General features: G+C 43.5%; 1 protein-coding gene across 1 annotated transcript in view; it reads right to left on the minus strand.

The window, feature by feature from the left end:
- Window positions 1–16,533, minus strand: part of CAT (catalase) — a 47,332-nt gene extending 30,799 nt beyond the window's left edge. The window contains exons 1-2 of the mRNA XM_022583656.2: window positions 16,405–16,533; window positions 261–432 (exon numbers count right to left, since the gene is read on the minus strand). Coding sequence (XP_022439364.1) covers window positions 261–432; window positions 16,405–16,470 — 238 coding nt within the window. The 5' untranslated portion in view covers window positions 16,471–16,533. The remainder of the gene's footprint in view (window positions 1–260; window positions 433–16,404) is intronic.
- Window positions 16,534–18,686: the final 2,153 nt, after the last annotated feature.

The following is an 18,686-nucleotide window of genomic DNA, read 5'->3' on the forward strand; positions in this document are numbered from 1 at the left end:
TTACTTCTTCACTAAACTGCAAAATGGACTAAAAGGAAGATTACTTTTATTTTCAGTAAAAAATATTTTATATATAATGTGAAATCCAGGGAAATAACCATCATTTAATTATTGACTCCTCTATTGACAGACATTTTTTCCCTTCCCCCTGGAATGGAGATTTGGCACTTCTATTAAAGGAGCTCTGATCCTTTGAGAAGGAATTTTTAACCCAGGTGTTATGAAACAGTCCTTTTACAGCAAATGAACACAGTTCTCACCTGCTCCTTTGGCGTGCACGACTCTCTCAGGAATTCTCTCCCGGTCAAAGTGAGCCATTTCATCAGTGAAAACCACATCCTGAACAAGAAGGGGCCCGCGGGGCCCTGCTGTAAGAATATTGAGTTTGTCTCCTATCGGATTACCCGCTCCGGTGGTCAAGACATCAGGTTTCTAAGTGAACATGAGAGGAGAAGAGTGCAAGAGAGTCAGTACAATCACACACTTAATTTCCGCCATCACAGGGCACATCGTTTTGCATTTTTTATACCTTCTACCCAAACTCTTTTTAAATTTCCTGTGTCAAAAGTACTGAAATACTCAAAATATGCAATTGCCTGAAATTTATAGTCAGGTCGCAGAAATCCTAAGAAATCTGCTCTGAGCAGCAGGAAGATGGCTAAATAACTCGCCAGCTTGCTCCACCCCTGCTCCAGCTACAGCCACCGGGCTCCACACAGGAAACCCCAGATACGGATCCGCCCAAACGGATCCTATGTGCTGAACGTGGAACGTCCAAACTAATAGTGAGACGATGGTCCCCACAGAAGCTATGCCTGTAAATGCTTTCCTCAATCTTATAAACTCTTCCTGACTGCTGCAGAGGTCAAGGCGGGTCATCCTGTACAATGCATTCATTTCTCTCAAGCAGTGTGTACCAGCTATTTGCAACATCTCTTTTCAATTCCAAGAAAAAAAAAAAAGTCAGTGGCTTTTGTTGTCACTGATAATAAACAGTTATTGGTAAGATGGATTATAGTACTAATTTTCTTTTTTCTTTTAAACTTCTTTTATTAATTTATTTTTGGCTGCATTGGGTTTTCGTTGCTGTGTGCAGGCTTTCTCTAGTTGCGGCGAGCAGGGGCTACTCTTCCTTGTGGTGTGCAGACCTCTCATTGCGGTGGCGTCTCTTGCTGCGGAGCACGGGCTCTAGGCGCACAGGCTTCACTAGTTGTGGCACATGGGCTCAGTAGTTGTGGCTCACGGGCTCTAGAGCGCAGGCTCAGTAGTTGTGGTGCATGGGCTTAGTTGCTCTGCAGCAAACGGGATCTTCCCGGACCAGGACTCGAACCTGTGTCCCCTGCACTGGCAGGTGGATTCTTAACCACTGCGCCACCAGGGAAGTCTCTATAGTATTAATTTTCTAAAGATGCCAAATGTCTCTGAGATGAGATAGGTTGTTTTATGGTAATAAAGAATTAGCTTTCATCCACCCAATTCTCCCATTTCCGTTACATCAGAAGCCTCTCAGCTGTCCCTTCTCTAGAGTGGGGACAGCACTTTTAAGTCTCACATGATCCTGGGCAGCTCCCAGCTGTGGTCACACTCTGCTTTTGACTACAGCCAACTGCCTCTCCCATGACCTCCCCTGGTCACTAGGAAATCAGGGGAGATGCAGAGCTAAGCCACCTCCAACTGGGTGGGTCCAACCCCCAGCCTTGCCAATTACCAGATGTGTGGCTACTAACAAGTTACTTAGTATTTCTGAGGTTATTTTTCATCTGAAAAATGGACAAAAAATAACTACTTCCCAGGGTTAACACATGGATTAAGAGAACTGAATGTACACAAAATAAGGCCACACACCAGGCAAATACATGTTACTGCTGTACTGGCCATGAGAAAGTGACCTGATACCAGAAACAAAGCATTTCTGGCTTTATTTTTCTAGAAACCATGACAGATGTGTAGGTATCCATCCAGACTCTCTCGCCCTATCCCCTACCCATCCGGCAACAAACCCTTCCAAACTATATGAAAGTTTACGTGTCCAGTCTGTGGTTACCACCCAATCACACCACCCCCTTTTGAAGACACACATGCGCTAGTAAGTGTGACACTGTATACTTGTTTAAAATCTAAACTAGAAAATGAATCAGAGAAAGAAAGAGTGAAATTGCACAACTTCACCTTTAGTTTAAACCTAAAACCTTGATTTTTCAACCTTGGATGTCACTGGAATCACCTGGGAACTTTTTTTTAAGTTTTTTTTAAAATTTATTTTATTTCATTTATTTATTTTTGGCTGTGTTGGGTCTTCGTTGCTATGTGCGGGCTTTCTCTAGTTGGGGCGAGCGGGGGCTACTCTTCGTTGCAGTGCGCGGGCTTCTCACTGCAGTGGTTTCTCTTGCTGCGGAGCACGGGCTCTAGGCACGCAGGCTTCAGTAGTTGTGGCACGCAGGCTCAGTAGTTGTGGCACACGGTCTTAGTTGCTCTGTGGCATGTGGGATCTTCCCAGACAAGGGCTTGAACCCGTGTCCTCTGCATTGGCAGGTGGATTCTTAACCACTGCGCCACCAGGGAAGCCCACCTGGAACTTTTTAAAGCACTCGGATGCCTGGCCGTTCCCCCCTAGAAATTAGTGATACAATTAGTCTAGGTGAGGCCCAGGCTGTTATTTTTTTGAGCTCTCCAGGTGATTCCTAAGTGAGGCCAGGATTAACCACCACTAACCTAAAGCTTTTGGATGGTCTACAATTAAAATTGTAAAAAGTCTGAGTAAACTAAGTCTGTCCACCCTTTACATGCTCTTTTCATCATATAATCAAGGCACTAAAGGAAACCTAAAAATGGCAGAGGGGGGTGGAGGGGAGGAATGTCCCATAAAAGAGAAGAGTATGAGGGAGAATACCAAGCTTAGTAAAAGGAAAGGTAAACAGGTCAGAGTGTCATTTACTTTTCTGCATCCCTAATACAGGAAGGAGTTGCTGCTGAGAAACAAATGAGACCACACCACAAGACCCCTCCTCATGACCAGGTCAGTGTGATAAAGTCAAGAATAAAAACCATGCCCAAAGGAGGCAGATCAGAGTAAGCCGGATGAGCGAATGAACGAGTGAAGAACTAAAGAATGAGATGGTTTCGCCTGGTGACACTGAATCATGGAATCTTCGCTTGGCAATGCTGGAACATTGCCACCACTGGGACTCCCTCCCCCCAACGCAGGAATCTCCTCCATAACACCCACCCCCTGGAGAAATGAAACCTGGGTTTGTAAGTTACAAATGCAGCATTTGTCATCTCTTCTTATTCCCTGGTCTAATAGATCAATTGTTCTCACTTTTAACACCTTTCCTCACACATGCTAATGGATATGTAATTTGCTTTTAAAACAAGTGTGGCAGGGAAAGCTTCAACATGGTCAGCAAGACAGAAGGGAGGCCAGTGGGCAAAGACTAGGGAGGAAAAGATCCTCGACTTCAGGGGGTGTTTAGGGCAACATCAGATAAGAAAAACTGACTTCAAGCAAAGGTAAGAGTATTTACTAGATGAGAAGAAGGACTCAGTATGTTCGCTGAGATGGAGAGAGTTAACGCAATGATGCTTTACTGAAAGTGAGGGTGGAGCTGGGAAACGGACCTCGAAAGCAAATTTTTAAAACTCATTTCTGAAAAAAAGCTAGCTCCATGCAGCGAGCATTGTGATCAGCCCCAGTGTAGACACAATTTGTTTTTATTTTCGTTTGAGCCAAACTTCCAGGAGTCTCAAGCATTTAGAATAATTTTGAACTTGAAGCAGGAAGCAGTGAAAATCAGCCCTCCAGGGCTACAAGCAATGACAAAAATGTCCTGGAATGGCAAAACTTGGAAGATGATACCTGCTTATATGAGTACAGTCCGATGAAGCCATTCCCTGTACAAGCTGAGAAGGGCAGAGGTGATGGGGCGGGGGTGGGCGGGGGCCGGCAGGGGGCGGGATAAGGGAGGGAAGAAGAGAAAAAATGAAAAGTCTACAAACAGCAAAGGCAGCAACCATCTGGCAGCGACGATAAGAGCAACAGCGTGGCAGATTTCAGCCAGAGGCTGGGAGAGAAAGGGCTGGAGGGAAAAATAACTCAGAGCTTGTCTGCAGGTCAAGAACACAAAAAGCAGCCATAGCACACCTGGGTCACATTAGAAGTTCAACAATCCCAAGGTGGACCCCTCTACAGGCTGGATGGTGAGGGGGGCGGCGGCAGGTGGCAGTGGAGCGGGGCATGTGGATTTAGAACAAGGGTCCCTCAGGCGACTCATCTCAACACTCACGCATTCACCAGCCAGGGTCCCTGTCCTCCCCGTCGCCACAGACCACAGAGGCTGGCAAGAAGCATCCCTGTGTCCTGCACACACAATGCTATGGGTCTGCAGTCTTGGAGGAGGGTGGACAGAGGGCTCCTGAGGGCAGTGAGTGCCAGGAAAACCATAATACAACCACGTCCTGTAGCCTGCGCCCCTGTTTTTCACAAGCATCAAACAAAAGAAACAATATCCCATGACGCAAGCTCTGGGCTTTCTCTAGGAATATGATGGAGTGTGGTTACTGCTGGTCCAAAGCTAATTAGAAAGGACAAACACAGAATCAATGCAGTTGACAGAACTGCATACGTTCTGTATATGTTCCTCATTTCCCTCTGTAACTTCCATTTCTCAAGCACCTGCCATACACAAGGCCTTATCCTAGCTACCTTCATTCAAGCCTCCCAAGAACCCAGTGAGATAAATGTCATTACTCCCATTTAATGGGTGATGCCACATGCTCAGAGAACTTAAGTAACTTTACACAGATTTCAACGTGGCAGCACACGTTTACCTGCAACATATAACAAGTATGGAAGGGCAAAGATGTACCTGCCTACTTGCTGATTATTGGGGGTTTTTTGTTTGTTTGTTTTAAAACTCAGTGCAAGGTCACTTTACAACTAGAATTTTTTTGAGACAGAAGAGCTTTTCTGTTGCTGGACAATTCTAAGAGCTCCCTCTCTAGAAAAGCAGCATCAGTACCTGTTAATGTGTTTACATCTTTCTGGCTGCCAATTCCTCATGACATTCACACATGCTTCTCCTGGACCGCTCTTCCTGCCCCGCCCATGCCACCCCATGAGCTGGGCCAAGGGCAACTTCTTGTGCCCCACAGAATAAATATTATAATTGTCTGTGTACTTCACAGTTTTTCCTCTCTAGACAGCACACTCCTTTTGCATCTATAGCCCTGACACCTGCCACAGTGCTCTGCTACCAACAAGTGCACAACCAATGCTGTGGATCCAACATGGGAATGAATTAAACTATGGACCAATATGAAATGGCCAAGAAGGATTATTTCTAAAAAGGAGGAGGATACAACAATAGTCTATGCCTCTCCCTGCACCTCCCCTCCAAAAAATAAAAGAGAAATATTTGAACTTATAACTCCATATTCTGATCAATCACCTTCAGACAAACTTCTTATAAAAACTGCTGCAGAAATTGGCAAAGAAGTACTTTGGCCTGGCTAAAAACTGGCACCATGATTAGAAAGAAGGACTCAAAGTTAAAGTAAGGGCTTCCCTGGTGGCGCAGTGGTTGAGAGTCCACCTGCCGATGCAGGGGACACGGGTTCGTGCCCCGGTCCAGGAAGATCCCACATGCCGCGGAGTGGCTAGGCCCGTGCGCCATGGCCGCTGAGCCTGTGCAAAGTTAAAGTAAAATTCCACTTTGGCTTTGCTGTTTGTATTTTTTGGCTCAAACTAAGACATGGATGAAGAAATTTTCCTGGGAGGAGTCAGGTTGGCTTTCTCTGATGAAATATTTTATCAACCTAGCTTCCACTGATTGGTGCCCACTGCTGACATAATTTCCAAGAACTTGCTACCCATCTTAGTTTTCCTTTTTTAAATTGAAAAACAGTGGTCATGCAAACCATCCCCAACTTTCAATCCCAACAGAGTCATAACGACAGCTTCATATTCCCAGAGGTCAATACAGAATATACCTAGTATTTCTAGCAAATCACTGTCTATGACACACCCGTGTACAGAAAACCAATGACAGTCCTGGTCCTCAGATCTCTTGGTGCTCCAGGCCTCTGTCCTGATCCAAAGAAGGAGGTGGGGGGGACTTCCCCTGATGGGGCAGTTTGGGAAAGGGACCCAGGCCTGCACAGGGCTCCACTCTCTCCCCTTTGGAAACCAATGGCTGCAGGCAGCAGCCATTCCTCTGGTCATCTCCAGAGCTGCCTAAACACAAGGGGTAAATAAATTCAGCTCAGGAGAGCGGTCTCAGCAGGCCCTCTTGGCCAAAACTCCTAAGCCACGTTCTCCAGTCAAGCCTCTACCGATAATAAAGGTGATTCTGGATTCCTCTCATGCCACCGACTCCCTGCTTCTCTGTCAGCTTAGGTGTGCAACGTGTACGTGAGAGGCCTAACCTACTAGACTCGCTCAAGCCTCAAAACAACAAACAACAGCTTGCTCTGCGGGCGCTGTTCTAAACTCTTTACTCGGTGATCACATTTAATCCATCTCTCCGAGGCAAGGACTATAATAATCTCCATTACACGGAAGAGGAAACTGAGGCACCAAGAAGTTATACAACTTGCTCAAGGCCACCCACCTAGAATGGGGCAGAAGCAGAAATTGAACCCAAGCAGACTGGCTCGAGGACCCAAATCTTACCCACACGCTATAGCACCTCTCAAAACAACATAGCTAACGTCTCCTGCACATATTCTTCCGGCTGGGTAATTGACATGTATTCATCTACACACACGTTTTAGATAAATGAATTCTCACAGCAATACTGCAAAGTAAGGAGGATTATTATTCCATTTTCAATATGGGAAACCAAAGAGGAGGGAGGTGAAGTAACCTGGCCGGTGGTCAAGCCTCAATTTGAACCCTGTCTGACTATAAAGCCTGACCCCTCACCTGACCCCCTTAAAGTTTAAGCCACATAAACTTCGTTTACAACCACCCTAGGGAGGAGAAAGACGGACTTAAGAGACATATCAACCCATGTAGTGTATGAACGTTATTTGCATCTGACTTTGAACAAAGTGTTAAAAAAAGAGAGACGGACAGTGTCAGGGGTCCCCAAGACCACCCCGGGTTCAGTGATTCCCTAGAACTCACAGAACTTAGCATCTAGGCATACTCAGGCCGTTACTTATTACAGCATTTAGGTACAAAGCAAAATAAGCAAGGAGAAAAGGCACAATGAAGTCCAGAGGAAACCAGCACAAGCTTCCAAGAATCCTCTCCCAGAGTCATGCAAGACATGCCTAATTTCCCCAGCAAGCTGTGGCTACTCCCGTGAAATGCTGTCTCACAGGGAAGCTCGTTAGAGACTCGGCACCCAGGGTTTGTACTGGGGGCTGATCATAGAGACACCCTCTGACTCCCGGAAGGAAAGCAGGTGTTCAGCATAAACCACACTGTTTGCACAAATGGCTTAGGCACTGTGAGCCACTCTTACCAGTTAGGGTGGTGGGAACCCTCCAGAAAGCCAAGGTCCAGATGCCAGCCAAGGGCTAACCTTGCCAAGAGGTCTTTCTAAGGGCAGCAGTCTCAGGCCTGCATGGAAACTCTTTTCTGCACAGAGACAATCTGGGAAACTGATCAGGCTACTTGGAAATGTGAGGATGTGAGGTATTACTGTTCATTTTGTAGATGTGACCACAGTATTATTTTTAAAAAGTCTTATCTTTTGGAGATATATCCTAAAATATTCACAGATAAAATGATACAGTGCCTGCTATTTGCTTCAAAAATGGGGTGGGGGGGAGTTGGTGGGATTGAAATTCATTATTGAAGCTGAGAGACAAGGCACTTGGAGGTTTGCTAAACTATCCTCCCTATTCAGTTCTGGTTTGAAATTTTCCACAATATAAAGTTTTGGGTTTGTTTGTTTGTTTTTCCACGAAGAATCAAAGAGAAATGCCTAAGAAAAGAAATGAGGGAGAAGTTGAAGCAAGGGAGAGAAATAGGGGGCCGCATCATACATGAGTGGTAGCTCTGAGCAGGCAAACTCAGCACTGCACTCAAAACATGCAACAGACCAGGTGATGAACGCTGGCTCCTGCTCAGACAGGGCTTACCGTCACTAGAAAAAGTGGAAAATGCTAACTTCCATGTAGGCCACTTACTCCTCAACTCTGGATTAAGTCTGATGTGCTTTTCATTTTCAGCATCAGACAGTGACTCACCTCAACACCACATCACGCTGAGGGGGTTTTCTAGCACACAATCAGTGAACTGACAACACTAGGAAATTTTTCTGACTGCCTGAAAGACTGAAAACTACGCTTTCTGGGCTCTAAGTGGACACTTCATCACTGGGATATACTTCATTTTGTAAGTTGACTTCATCATGGTTAAGCCACTAAGGGTCTCAGTATAAGTCAAGAACAGTTGGTCATTCTAAGCTCAAGAGGCGAGAAGGAGTTTTCATTCTACTTTACTAATTGCCTAAGTTATTCTATACCATCTGCCTGGAGAACTGCCATTCAGTAAAATACTAAGTAATACATAATGGAAAAAGTGAAATCCAATAAATGTAAGAAAAGATCAAACTGTGTTTTTCATCAAGAACCAAATGGGTCCTGTTGGTACTAAACAAAGTATACTAAAGTATCACTGAAGTGACAACAGGCCATCTCAGCAGTGTGCTAACTGGTATGGGATACGGCCTTAGGCTGACAACAATACACTCACTGCTCAAGGAACAATAGGATCTCACAGGCGTAAGTGGCGCTGGGAAAACCGGACAGCTGCACGTAAAAGAATGAAATTAGAACACTCCCTAATACCATACACACAAAAAAAACTCAAAACGGATTAAAGTCCTAAATGTAAGACCAGACACTATAAAACTCTTAGAGGAAAACACAGGAAGAACACTCTTTGACATAAATCACAGCAAGATCTTTTTTGACTTGCCTCCTAGAGTAATGGAAATAAGAACAAAAATAAACAAATAGGACCTAATGAAACTTAAAAGCTTTTGCACAACAAAGGAAACCATAAACAAGGTGAAAAGACAACCCACAGAATGGGAGAAAATATTTGCAAAAGAATGAACGGGCAAAGGATTAATCTCCAAAATATATAAACAGCTCATGAAGCTCAATATTAAAAAAACAACCCAATCAAAAAATGGGCAGAAGATCTAAATAGACATTTCTCCAAAGAAGACACACAGATGGCCAAGAAGCACATGAAAAGCTGCTCAACATCACTAATTATTAGAGAAATGCAAATCAGAACTACAATGAGGTATCACCTCACACCAGTTAGAATGGGCATCATCAGAAAATCTACAAACAACAAATGCTAGAGAGGGTGTGGGAAAAAGGGAACCCTCTTGCACTGTTGGTGGGAATGTAAATTGATACAGCCACTATGGAAAACAGTATGGAGGTTCCTTAAAAAACTAAAAATAGAACTACCATATGACCCAGCAATCCCACTACTGAGCATCTATCCAGAGAAAACCATAATTCAAAAAGACACATGCACCCCAATGTTCATTGCAGCACTATTTACAATAGCCAGGTCATGGAAGCAACCTAAATGCCCATCGACAGACAAATGGATAAAGAAGATGTGGTACATATATACAGTGGAATATTCCTCAGCCATAGAAAGGAATGAAACTGGGTCATTTGTAGAGACGTGGATGGACCTAGAGACCGTCATACAGAGTGAAGTAAGTCAGAAAGAGAAAAACAAATATCGTACATCAACACATATATGTGGAATCTGGAATAATGGTACAGATGAACCAGTTTGCAAGGCAGAAACAGAGACACAGATGTAGAGAACGTATGGACACCAAGGGGGGAAAGTGGAGGGGGTGTGGTGGGATGAATTGGGAGATTGGGATTGACATATATACACTAATATGTATAAAATAGATAACTAATAAGAACCTGCTCTATAAAAAAATAAATAAAATTAAATAAAATAAAAAAGATCTCACAGGCAAGCAAAGACCTGCCTGTCCTTGAACTGCATGGGGGCAAGAGGAGCAAATGCCTGAAGAAAATAAAAAATTATTCCAAGGATTCCAGGGAAGGAAACTAGTGGGTAGTGTTTTTTCTTGTTTAATTAATTAATTTATTTATTTATTTATGGTTCCTTGGGTCTTCCTTGCTGCGCACGGGCTTTCTCTAGTTGTGGCAAGCGGGGGCTACTCTTCGTTGCAGTGCGCGGGCTTCTCATTGTGGTGGCTTCTCTTGTTGTGGAGCACAGGCTCTAGGCGTGCGGGCTTCAGTAGTTGTGGCTTGCGGGCTCTGGAGTGCAGGCTCAGTAGCTGTGGCACATGGGTTTAGTTGTTCCGTGACATGTGGGATCTTCCCGGACCAGGGCTTGAACCTGTATTCCCTGCACTGGCAGGCAGATTCTTAACACTGCACCACCAGGGAAGTCCCTAGTGGGTAGTTTATTTTCTTCTTTTATTTTATCGGTAGATATTAATCCAATGTTATCAGTAATCACTTTTTTTTAAAGTAGGTCTGGATGGACTCCATTCACTGTGCTTTTGTAAAAAATTTTTATTGAAATATAGTTGATTTATAATATTGTGTTCGTTTCAGGTATACAGCAAAGTGATTCATATATATATATATATATATATATATATATATTAGGTTCCTTTCCACTATAGGTTATTACAAGATATTGAGTATAGCTCCCTATGCTATACAGTATACAGTAGGTCCTTGTGGGTTATCTCTTTTATTTATAGTAGTATGTATATCTTAATCCCAAACTCCTAATTTATCCCTCTCCCCCCCCACCGGCCCACTTTCCCCTTTGTTAACCATAAATTTTCTTTCTATGTCTGTGAGTCTATTTCTGTTTTGTAAATAAGTTCATTTGTATCATTTTCTTAGATTCTAGTGGATAGTTTTAATTCCAGAAAAAACTAAAAAGTTGCCTTCTACAAGGAAGATAAATAAATGTCAGACTTCAAGGTCACATGGTTGGATGGCTGAGCTCAGACTGACTGAACACACCTCCTCTCTCACTCAAATGGGAAATGTTTGTTTTTACAGCAAGGCTCTTTTGTATTATTTTTTCTAAGAGGAAACATGTCACAGTAGTTGCTAATATTTTTCTACTCTCTTCTTGGTAAGTTGTCCACGTTTCCAGCAAGATATGGTTAAAATACACTGCTACTGGTTTTCAATAATAAGCAAACAGGGCTTCCCTGGTGGCGCAGTGGTTGAGAGTCCGCCTGCCAATGCAGGGGACACGGGCTCGTGCCCCAGTCCGGGAAGATCCCACATGCCGCGGAGCAGCTGGGCCCGTGAGCCATGGCCGCTAAGCCTGCGCGTCCAGAGCCTGTGCTCCATAATGGGAGAGGCCACAACAGTGAGAGGCCCACGTACCGCAAAATAATAATAATAATAAGCAAACAATTAGAATAATCCCACCAAGAAAAAAACCTTGAAAATACACAGAATAACTACTGCAAAAGGGGTTTTCTCTGCCTTGAAACTGACTTTACTAAATAAATCTGATAGCACTGGGAATTGCTCTGGTCCTTCAATTTTTCAAAAAAGTAGGGAATAAGAGGAGAGAAAGGCTCAAAAAATGAAGGACAACTGATCCACAAATATAAAAGATTTCACTACTCTTTGTAGTAGAAACTACAGTAGTCACAGTACCAGAAAGAAAATAAAGAACCAAAGTGAGAAAATAAACAAAAATAAATATTTGCTTGTTTTATGTTTCGCAATCAGCCTCTCTTTTCTTACCAGGAAAAAAATACAGAGTGGTCTAGATGTTGGCTAAAAGAAGTAAAAGCTTAGAAATTTTAATTCAACTTCTCCTAATGTCCATCTGTCTCTCTCTCTTTCTGCCATACTATGTCCCACTCCTAGGTAGTTGCCACCAGAAATGAAAGCACGTGTGCACAAGAAGTTACTGAGTCACCCCTTCTCCAGCCTGAATGTTAGCAGTGTAAAATCAATGCAGTTATTATCACGTTACCCTAAAAAATACATAAACCCTCAAAGGCTCTGTCTTATGACTCATTGACAGGAATGGATGGGATAAGACCCAACCTCTCTCCCAACTAATAAGGGAACTGTTAAAAAAAAAAAGGTTCCCTTGAAATGCTCAAATTCTCCAGTTTTTAAGGGATCAGAGGCTACCAAGTACCCTAAGTATCCCAAAGGAAGAGACAATGGCATTCTAAGCAATGAACGACAAAGTTTCCATCTAAGTTCCATTCAGAGTGACTGGAAATACATGGAGAACCACCTCCTTCCCTTCAATGTATTTTGACAGAAAGAAAAATAAAGTTTTTAAGAAGATCCAAGTCATACCTACGAACATATTTTTTTTTTTTTTTTTTTTTTTTTGCGGTATGCAGGCCTCTCACTGTTGTGGTCTCTCCCATTGCGGAGCACAGGCTCCAGACGCGCAGGCCCAGCGGCCATGGCCCACGGGCCCAGCCGCTCCGCGGCATGTGGGATCCTCCCGGACCGGGGCACGAACCCGCGCCCCCTGCATCGGCAGGCGGACTCCCAACCACTGCGCCACCAGGGAAGCCCCTAGTACGAACATATTTGATTCATTCATTGCTCGCTTATTAAAGTTAACAAAGGTCCCAATTCAGTTGTCAGCAACAAAATATTCCCACAAGGAGAGACGCCCAAAAAATTGCTTTCATTCTGGCTGACACGGGTCTTAAAGAAGGAGACACCCAGCTTGACATTCGGCATCTAGTTCTTGAGGACGGAGACAGCAGGGTGCCCTCCAACAGTTGTTCCATAACTTAAAGCTCTCACAATCCAGAAAAAATAAAAACAAATTGGGGGGTGGGAGGCAGGCTACTGACACAGAGCTGCCCACTTATAAAAAAAAAAATTTGCCAAGCAAGTGGAGATTTTTTTTAAAATACCACCCTTTACTGTCATAATTTTCTAACAGAAAGAATATTTTAAAGCCAGAAAGTAAAATACCCTTTTAAAAGAGATTATGTCTGTTTGCCCATCACCACATCACAAGAAAATGGCTAGAGAGATTGTCACCACATGGAACGTATGTTTGGATACAATGTAGTAGGGTTGGCTACCTAGGCACAGAGGTAGACTATGTTTCCCAGCCTCCCTCACAGTAGGTGTGGCCATGTGACAGGGTGCTAGACAATGGAATGTGAGTAGAAGTGACCTACACCACTTCCAGCCTGGCCTCTAAACCTCCCTCATACTCTCCTCCATGCTCTTAACCTTCTGTGACTAGACAGTGACGTCGAGGGCAACATTAAGAAACCATGTGTTGACAACGGGGAGTCCTCCTTCAGCCTGCAGCCCTCGATAACTGTGGGCTGCAGAGTACTCACTACCCTCTTCTTCAACCTCAAACCACTTTGGCTAATCATGTAAGAGAGAAATAAACTTCTAATATGTTTATGCCATTATACACTTTGGGATGTATAATATTATTACAGCACCTGGCCCATACATGACTGTACTTAAAATATGGGCTATGAATTAAGGATAACAAGACAAACAATCCAATGTTTTAAAGGACAAAAGATTTGAACAGATACATCAAAGAAATATATACCAATGGTCAAATAAGCATATGAAAAGATGCTCAGCATCACTGGTCATCAGAGCAATACAAATACCACTTCCTACCCACCAGAATGGCTTAAATTAAAAGAATGACAATACCAAAAGATGGCAGGATGTGGAGCAACTGGAACTCTCAAACTCAGTTGATGGAACTGTAAAATGGTACAACTGCATTGGAAAAAGGCTTACGAGTTTCTCACAAGACATTCAATTACCTTATTCACTTACCCAGCAATTCTACTCATAGGTATGTTTTAAAAGAAATAAAAGCATATGTGTACAAAAAGATTTACATAAGATTCTTTATAGAACCTTTATTCATAACAGCCACACTGGGAATAGCCCAGGTGCCCAGCAACCGGATAAACATGCGGTGGTCTAACCATACAATGGAATACTACTCAGCAATAAAAGAACCATGGATACGTGCAATGACGTGAATGAATTCTAAAACATTTTTTTAAATCTTAAAACATATTTGCTGAATGAAAGCAGCATTACACAAAAAGTACATAAATCGATGGTTAAAAAAGAAAATCAACATGGTTGCCTGAGGCAAGACTGCAGGGGTTGCAGGAAAAGACTGGAAACAGCATGAGGGAACATTCCAGGGTAATGAGAATCTTCTGTACCTTAATAAAGGAACCGGATGCACAGGTGTTTACATTTATCAAAAAGCAGAGAATGGTGCGCTTAATATTTGTATATTTCCTTGTATATAAATTTTGCCTTAAAAACATAAATAAGCATTGAATTCTGTTAATTTGCATACTTACTATTTAGGGGTCAAGTCTGCTGATGTCTACAACTTACTCTGAAATGCACCTCCAAAAAACAGGTTAAAAGATGTATGAAGGGACAGGCAGATGGAATAACATGTAATAAAAAAAGTACACAGCAAAAAATATGTGGTGGATATATGGGCATACACTACACAATTCTTCCCACTTTTCTGAATGTTTGAAAATTTTCAAAAGAAAGCACTGAAAAATTACAAAGGCCATGTGACATATGCAAAATTCCGTTTGGTGGGGGGAGTCACCTCAAAGAAATAAGCAGTTTTCACTCAGAGCAGCTCAAGTAAGAAACAACAAGACATCAATGTGACGGCCAATCAGGACAACGTAAACAGTGCACTGAGATGCATGGGCAGAGGAGACAGCAGTATTTCAACTAGAAGTGCCCAAATTATAGATGTGCTTTGCGAGCCAGCTGTTTCTCACATGGGTGACCAGGTGGGGTAAATCACCAGGGAGGTCATAATGACTTAAAAACAGTTAATGATTCTCCCAAACAGTGAAGAGGCAAGCTAGTCTCAGGGGAGTCCTTTAAAGAGAATAAATTTTGTTTTATGAAAAACTCACTACATTGTCCATGTTTTTTTCAGTTCACCAAGTATTCATGAAAACCTCCATGTGAACCAGGATGCAGCAGCCACTGGGTATGGAGAGAGTCCTGGCCCCAAGAAGCTGGGTTCTAACCTTGACCCTGCCACTAACTAGCTGCCTGTCCTTGATTGATAAGATGCTAAGTCTCTCTGGGTCACTTTGACTAAGAACTCATGAAAAACTAAATACCCTAGTAGCATATAAGGAGCAAAATGATAAATTTTCCAGGCTCTTAGAAGAGAATGGCAGCCTTCCCACAAACAGGGAACTATAAGGCAATCCATGGGAACTCAGCATTAATACTAGTTCATTAACACTAACCTGGTTTTAAGAAAGAGCGCTAGACATGACTCTAGTCCTCTCTCTGCCATTAACCAGCCACCATGGGAACTGGGCAAGTCCCTCAGACTCTCTGGGCCAATTTGACAAAAGAAGACTAACTAACACAGTATTGTGAAGCAATTATACTCCAATAAAGATCTATTAAAAAAAAATAATAAATGCTCTCATCCCATCCAACCTTCTCAGAGATGCCCTTCAAGGCTCTGCACCCCAGGGTACAGGCCAGGAATGCCTGGCCCACCAGCACTGGGCTGAAATCCTACTCATCTTTAAAGCGCTTGTTCAGATGTCACCTGCTTTGAGAAGCCTGCCAGCCCAGTTGGTCACTCCCTGTACACTCTGCAATTAACCTATATTAGCACCTTCACCACGTTGGATGGTAATCATTTGTTTATCTGTCTTGTCTCCCAGACTGGACTTGGAGCTTCTGTGTGGTGCAATTCTGGCCTCATTGGAATTTGTACCACTCACCCAGCACTGTTCTTAGCACATGCTGGCACTCAAAGCATATGTGTAAATAAGTGCATTAATTAATCACTAAGGTCACTTCTAGCTCTAAAATGCTAGACTTGATGTTTTTAAGTGCAAAAGAAATCATGGGTGTAAAAATCTTTTTATGTAGTTGTTTAATGCTGTGTGTACGGTGCTGCGGACGTCGACATGATAAAACACGGTTCCTGTCCCCCTGGTACCCCACAAATATGAAAGCTGGTAGTCACTGAGCAAGGGCAAAGCTAGAGCCTGTTCCGACTTCCCCCCTCACTTCCTTTCCTGCAGCTGCAGCTCTCTGCCTCTTTCCACGTGAGCCTTCACTCCTGCCTCAAGTTGCGACCTCTGTCCCAGCTGGCAAAAGCGCAAAATTATAAGCCAACCACCCGCGACCTGCGGCCCACGACAAATCCTGCACACACACACCACACACACCACACACACACACACACACCACACACCACACACACACACACCCCGCCCGTTATCTTGGTACAGCCCTACCGAACCGCCGCGCTGGAGAAACAGGGGCGGTTACTCGCGGACACCTAGCTTTCTGCGCGGACCGTTGGGCCGTCTCAGTGAGCGCAGGGTGTACCTGCACGGCTCGCTGCTCCTTCCAGAGCTTCATCTGGTCGCTAGCTGGATCCCGGCTGTCCGCCATTACGTCTGGCGATGCAGAACGCTGCAGGATACCTCTACTCTCGCGTCTCCAGCCCCGCGGCTAAAATTGGCTACTTCAGACTCCGCCCCTCAGCTCCGGCCCTTGTCCCGCCCCCCTTGGCGGGACCGCCTCCTGATTGGCCGCTCGAGCGCCAGGCGGGATGGGATTGGAAACCAAATAGGGGCGGGGCTGGAACTCGGAGGGGAGAGGTTGGGGAGAGGTTGGGGAGGGTGGGTAAAGGTGGGGAGACCCGCGGCTCAGACTCCCTAACCGCGGGATTAAGGGACCTAGGGCCGGGGCCCCGAGTACCAGGACGTGACTCTCTCCTCGGTTTATCAGCATCCTTCAGGTTGCCCTGGGAGGCAGCGGTTGGTGGACTGCCAGTTTTGTTGAGGGAAAGCTTAGGTCCTGCTGGGTGCGGCTTTGAACTCTGTAAATATGCTCTCAGCTCTTAAAAAAAAAGAAAAAGAAATTCTGGGTTGAGTTCATCTGTGCAAAATGAAGTTTTGTCATGTTCTAATGTTAATATTGTTTACAACTGAAGGATTGATGGAATTTGGAATAAATGCATACACTGATTCTGCATTTAAGTATGACCAGTGGCCACACTCTCAAATGTTGCATTATTTCTTCTTTGCTACAGATTATGCACAGAAAGACATGCCTTTTTAAAAAACACAGAAAAGCAAAATATTGGCAAGTTCTAAATGATCTTAATAGTCTAAAATACATAGGAAGAACATTCAACCTTTTAGACTCCCTTTTTGGTTCAGAAGCTCCCCATTTTTGAGTGTCTACTATGTGCTAGACATTGCTGATGGTTGCCAGACTCTATCACTTAATCTTCACAACAAAAAGACATTAAAGATCAATGAAGTCTCCCCACCATGACAGTATAAACAAGAATCAAGAGGTTGGCTTGCTCCTGATGTAGAATAATTAACTAAGTTAACTAAGATGCTCAAACCCACTATTTATTAGTAGAAATGCTGGCATAGAGTTTAGAAAATCTCTTCAGTAAGTTAATGGGGCTGATTTTTGAGGTGTTCGAGCAGTGCATTTTAATAAGTGAAATAGCAGAATATATTTTGTGATATTCCGGAAGAAAGTTGCTCAAGAGTTCAAAGATGCAAACAAGTTCTATGACTTATTCTATGAAAATATCTTCAGTTGGTGTTTTACTCATGTCAAGATGCTTAATTAGATGAAGTGTGAAAGGCGGACTTGCTTGTCCCCAGCTAGAGAGATTGTCTACAAAGTTAGAGACAATTGCCTTGGCATAATAAAGCTAGGGGAAAAAATGGGACTCCTAGACCTCAACAGAGATCTGTACTCCTACAACTTCTCATCCTGAGGCCACATCATAGATTTTTCTTCCACTCTGTGAACCTCCCACTCATAGGGCATCACACTTATTCTTCAGATCTTCCCTTCCCTCAGTTGTTTCCATCCTCGTGTGGTCAGGGATTGCCTTATTCCAGACAAGCTGTCACTCTTTTACTTGTGGATTCATATCACTTTTTATGCTTGAGCTTGTCTTTGAAATGTTAGCATACTGTTAGGACTCTAGTTCAGTCACATTTGTATGAAAAAGGATTTTTGTGAATAGAACTGGAAATCTAACCACTGTTTATAACATTATTTGCATGAGAATAAGTCTTTCAAGTTTAAATTAAGTGAAAGGAGCTAGGGAGGGCTACCAAGACTTTTTGCCAAGTCACATTACGATTACCAGACCTATTAGAAAACCCTAAAGTAAGAAATAAAAACACAGGGCCCGTAGACAACTTCCAAGTATTCAATAATGTACATGATTTCTCCGGTGGTTTTGTGTAAATCTCATCTCCTGTACCCACTGATGCATATGTCTCCTTATTTTAAAGGCCCTTTGTTTCCTGGGCCTCAGCTGCTCAGCGGTAGGACTTTTGATTCTTTCCAGTTTTCACCATGAGTTGAATCAAATGCAATTCCCTCTCCAGATCATCGCTTAACTTATCTGCTTCTCTTGAAAAGTAGGCATTTTTTTGTTTGCCCCTCCAGATCCACTCTCCACCCTTCTCAATCCTCATCTGTACTCCAGGAATCTTGATTTTTATCATCCACTTTTCCCCATGATACCCTGCCTTCTTGTTGAGTTCAGCCAATGGTGGGCCGGCACAAGATGGGAACTTAGGAGGAGAGAGGGGCCAAAGTATTCATTACATCAGCTCCAAAGT

This window comes from Delphinapterus leucas, chromosome 7 (assembly GCF_059928025.1).
Source record: "Delphinapterus leucas isolate spDelLeu-1000000601 "Yukka" chromosome 7, BTC_Dleu_Yukka2, whole genome shotgun sequence".
NCBI classification, from domain to species: Eukaryota; Metazoa; Chordata; class Mammalia; order Artiodactyla; family Monodontidae; genus Delphinapterus; species Delphinapterus leucas.